We start from the raw sequence: 4,940 nt of genomic DNA, 5'->3' as shown, positions 1-4,940 counted from the left end.
TATGAGGCACAGGTGATAATTTTCTGAGTGGGGCTTCAGTAGCTCGGGCAGAGAAAATGACAATAGTAACGGCAGTGAGCCCGCACCAACTAAACACCATGGGCATAGTGGTGGCACTCCCACAGCCAAGCGGCATCCTAAAGGAGGCAGAGAAAGTGAGTGTGATGGTACTCATCTTTAATCACAACACTGAAGGTGGGATGCAGAGCATCAGGCTGATCTCATCGACATAGCAAGTTCCAGGCTAGCCAGGACTGGTGAGCGTGTTTCTCAAAAAGATAAAAGGCAGAAAATATTTTCCAGATACTCATCCGCCAATGGATTAATCTCCAAAATGAATTAAAAGTGTTGAACACGAACAGAATGAAAAAGCCAACAACCAACACGACTGAAGTGAACAGAGTCCTCAGGAGAAGTGTGGGTGAACATCCTTAGCCATTAGCGGTATGCAAAGGGAAAGTGCAGTAAGAGCACATCCTACGCTAGTCAGTACAATATCTAATTCAGAAAATAAATGGCGTCAAAGACGTGGGTGGAGAAGAGTCCTAACAGGAACACAAACTAGTTCGGTCACTATGGAAATCAGTATATAGGGTCACCAAAAGATAGAGATGTAAGACTAACATGTGATTCCGCCATAGCATTTTTGGGCACATCTATCTACAGGAATCTACACTTTAGGGATATCTGCATATCCATGTCTATTGTGGTACTATTGGCAATATCCAAGCTCTGGGTTACATATGATTGTTCACAGATAGATGAAGGGATGAGGGAAGTTGTGTGTGTGTGTGTGTGTGTGTGTGTGTGCGTGTGTATTTCTATACATACTGTGGAGTATTGTTGAGTCAAACTCAGGACATTTGCAGGAGAATGGATGGATTGGAGATCACTGTGTTAAGTGAAATGGAGCAGATTCTGAAGAGGCACAGGATCAGAGGGCCGGAGGACCAAAAGGCCAAAAGGGCAATAGGAGGAATATAATCAAAGCATGATGTAAGAAATTATCATAATGAAGTCACCATTATTTTATACAGAACACGATAGAAAGAAAAACAATCCTTAAGGCACAGAAAGAACCGTCACACATACTAACAGGAAAAGAAGTGGCAGCAAGGAGAAGTCTATGGCTTGTGTCTGGCGAAAGGGAAGTATCCAGAAAGAACGGAACCATGCTGCCTGTGGCATTGCTTAAGACTGAGTTGGAGGGAGGGGAGGAAGGAAGGAGGAAGGAAGGGAGAGAGGGAGGGAGGGATCCATTGTGTAGGTTCTGATCACACGCCAAGTGTACTGCACACAGCAATCACAAGCAAAACAACAACAACAAAAACATTTGGGATTACCCAGAATTCACGCCCAGCTAAGCACAGGCAGGCTGCCTCTGATGGATGCATGCCACAAACACTGTTCGCACACTCACCATGTACAGCATGTTCCTGGCTGTCGGATTCACTTTGGACCGGTGCTGGTTGTGGATTTGAACACATTGTTGGATGAAATCCTCATTGGTTATATCTGGCAAAGTACTTGAGGTATATGAAGAACTAGAAACGGAAGAAGCCATCCAGACCATCATAGCAAGGGTGGCCTGCATGATGCCTCTGGCTGCGGTTGGACCTAGAACCCAGAGCCCCTGGGTTCTGGTAGAATGTTTGGTTCTCTCCGTTTTCAGACCTTTTTTTTTTTTGTCTGTGCCGGAAGGTTGAACCCAGGGTCGATTATGTTGGGCAAGGGCTCTGCCCCCGAGCTACATCTGCAGCACTTGGGTTCTTTGTGACCAGCCCCACCAAGCACAGTTGACCTCAGCTGGAGAAGTCTGAAAGCAGAACACTGAGTTGTTGTGAAACTCAGAGCTGGATTTCTCCATATATGGCTTGCAGCTCAGTTTGTTGTTAACCCTGTCCCCGTCGGTGCTTCTCGGTGACACAGCACCTACAAAACACAGATTCTTGTTAGGCAGCATCAAGCTTGGAGCTGAGGTATTTCCAAAGGAATTTCTGTGGGCTCCAGAAATAAGTCCTGTGTTAGTCAGGCTTCTCTAAAGGAACAGAAACGACAGACTATATGTATTCATGGGGGATCTGTTACACTGGCTTAGAGAATGTGGCCTGGGGGGTTCCACAATGGTTGACTCATGCCAGTAGAGGCCAGACGCTGGTAGATGTTCAGTCTCTGGAGGCGGGATGTCGCAGCAGTCAAATTCTGGAGTTGGCACCCTGGGGGATTCCTGAAGAGCTGCTGGCTTTCCGTCTACACTGGACTCCTGAAGGAGCCGAGTTTAACACCAACCACAACAGGAAATGAAGGAGCTTACCAGTCAAGAGGGGAGGCAGGCAAACCAAAAGCAACTTTCTTCCCGGTCCCCCTTTTAAGAACGTGAGCTATCACCAGAAGAACGTGAGCTATCACCAGAACGTGAGCTATCACCAGAAGGCAGAAGGCGTGGCTCAGATTTAGAGTGGGTCGCCCTGCTACAAATGATCTGATTAAGAAAATTCCTCCCAGGAGTGCCCAGCTGCCTAGGTTTTTGTTGGTTCCAGATGTAGTCAATTTGACAACCAAGATTACCATCAAGAATCTCTACCAAAGGACTTGCAAATGGTTTTTGCAAAACCTTTTTTATTGGAATCCTCTGTGCAAACGGTGGTGGGAATACAGTGGTCCCTGCTTTACCAGTTTATTATGAGCACTGAGAACAGACAGTTTCCCATCCGGAAGTAGTGGTAAAGTCGAAGTTACAAGGTATGCACAGTTAGGAGATAACAGTAATAATAAACGCAAACAATTAAGGGTATTTACTGATAAACTTGCCAGCATCACCACTGTATGTATTGAGACCATTATTAAGTAAAATAAAGGTTTTTAGGACATGGACAGCAATACCTAAAGTTTATCTGAAAAAAAAAACCCTCTGTTTTGTTATTAAAACAATTATTAAGTGACCAATAACTAATGACCCAAATGACAGTATGAATATACTGGACTAAAGTGGGGTGACTTTCAGCACAGTGCCAAATTTAATGGTTGAGCACCCACCCGCCTTGCACACATGCAGCTCCCAGGACTTTTTATCTTGAAACTTGCCCTAGAGTTTTCTTTCCGTTGCGAGGACCAAACATGGGTTAGAAGAACTTGCGGGAGGAAAGGGTTTATGATGTGGTTAAGACTGTGAAGAATTCAAAAGTAGAATTGTGAGACGCTTACACACACAGGCGCGCTTGGTGAAGGAGGCAGGGAGGAAGCCGTGGGGGGTGGCGTTTGAGTTTCGTTCTGTCGTGAGTAGCTACTAGCTGAGACCTTGAACAGCTTAGTACACTCCTTAAGTTCTTAGAAACCTAAGAACTTTCACACCACACCCAGTTAGTGAGGGCAGTCCAGGCAAGAACTGAAGCAGAGACTAAGAAGAAATGCTGTTTACTGCCTTGCTTGGCTTGCTTTCTTATAGTCCCCAGGACAACCTGCCTAGGGGTGGCACTGCCCACAGTGGGCTGCGCCCTCCCATGCCAATTATGAATCAAAACTATGCCCCATGGACTTGCTCACAGCTGGTCTGATGGCTGCACTCTTTACTGGAGGTTCCTCCCCCCGTGAGTCCAGCTCCTGTCAAGTTGACAAAAACCTGGCCAGCACAATACCGAAATGATTCGTGCCTTTAATCTTTGCCACAGTGGTGTTTTAGCAAATTCTGTTTCTAATTTTCTGCATTTTTATTGATTATTCGTTTTCTTACTGTGGAAATACACTATCTCTTGTAATAAGAAAACAAACATTGTGGAGAGTCATATGCAAATTAACACAGACAGGGCATGGTAAACCTGTACACACATGAAAGGGTATTAGTACCCTCCTGTTACATAACTGGCACTGCATGGGAGGGTGGAGAAGAAATGACTTAAGGCTCATTACTTACTCTTACCCTCTCTAATTAGATTCTGGAAAGCCCTGGGCTCAAAAGCCTCCAGCACACCGATTCTCAATCTGTGGGTCGTGACCCCCATGGGTCATTTGACCCTTTCACAGGGTTGCCCTAAACCATCAGGAAAAAAAAAAAAAACCACATTTCTATTATGGTTCATAGCAGTAGAAAAATGTTATGAAATAGCAAAGGAAATAATTTTATGGTGGGGGGAGGTCACCACAACATGAGGAACTGTGTTCAAGGATGGCAGCCATCAGGAAAGTTGCGAACCACTGCTCTAGAGAGAGACTGTCTCTTCAGCTCCCACGTTCATTCGGTCACCACCCTTTCAAGCTGGGCAGTTCATCTTTGTAACCAGGAATTCCGACTTTGGGGGTCTTCCCATCTGATGTAAGGTCTTATTCTCTAGTCTAGGCTGGCCTCAAATTTGTCATCCTCCTGCCTCAAGGGCTGAGATTAAGGCACGAGCTACCACACCTGGCTTCTATCTTTCGTTTTGAGACAGGGTCTCTCTAGTTTGTAGCCCTGGTTGTCCTGGAATTTACTAAACAGTCCGGACTGGTCTTGAACTAACGGAGTTCCACCCACCTCTGCCTCCCCAGTACTGGGATTAAAGGTGTGAGTTACCATAGCCAGCAAGATTCTCTAACATACTGCTGTTAATTCAGTCATGTGTGTACATGTACATTTGAACTCATATCTGTGTTTTAAAAAATACGATTTAAACATTCAAGGTTTCATGGAGGCCATAATTTTATGCATTTTGTATCATTTTTTTCATAGCCATAGTTTAAGAATGCTATTGGTTACAATAACTCTTAATACTTCATGATCTGTATTCTCTACAGATGAATGCACCATAATTTGTGTGCTATTATATATACATATTCAAATTCTTTTAAATTTTTTCATAAATAATGCTGTAGAGAGAGAATAATGTGAAATTACCTTTAGAACTACACTAATTTATATTAGTGTGTACTTATAAGGATGACATCTTAGTAGACAATAAAGATACTTA

At 44.2% G+C, this 4,940-nt stretch overlaps 1 protein-coding gene across 2 annotated transcripts in view; it reads right to left on the bottom strand.

Annotated features, from left to right (window-relative positions):
* Positions 1-4,940, bottom strand: part of Glipr1 (GLI pathogenesis related 1) — a 34,329-nt gene that overhangs the window by 19,407 nt on the left and 9,982 nt on the right. For both annotated transcript variants that reach the window (XM_005358069.3, XM_005358068.3), the window contains exon 2: positions 1,421-1,932. In XM_005358069.3, coding sequence (XP_005358126.1) covers positions 1,421-1,594 — 174 coding nt within the window. In that variant the 5' untranslated portion in view covers positions 1,595-1,932. The remainder of the gene's footprint in view (positions 1-1,420; positions 1,933-4,940) is intronic.

This window comes from Microtus ochrogaster, chromosome 24 (genome assembly GCF_000317375.1).
Source record: "Microtus ochrogaster isolate Prairie Vole_2 chromosome 24, MicOch1.0, whole genome shotgun sequence".
Taxonomy (NCBI): Eukaryota; Metazoa; Chordata; class Mammalia; order Rodentia; family Cricetidae; genus Microtus; species Microtus ochrogaster.
This window is presented reverse-complemented; position numbering and strand designations above follow the sequence as displayed.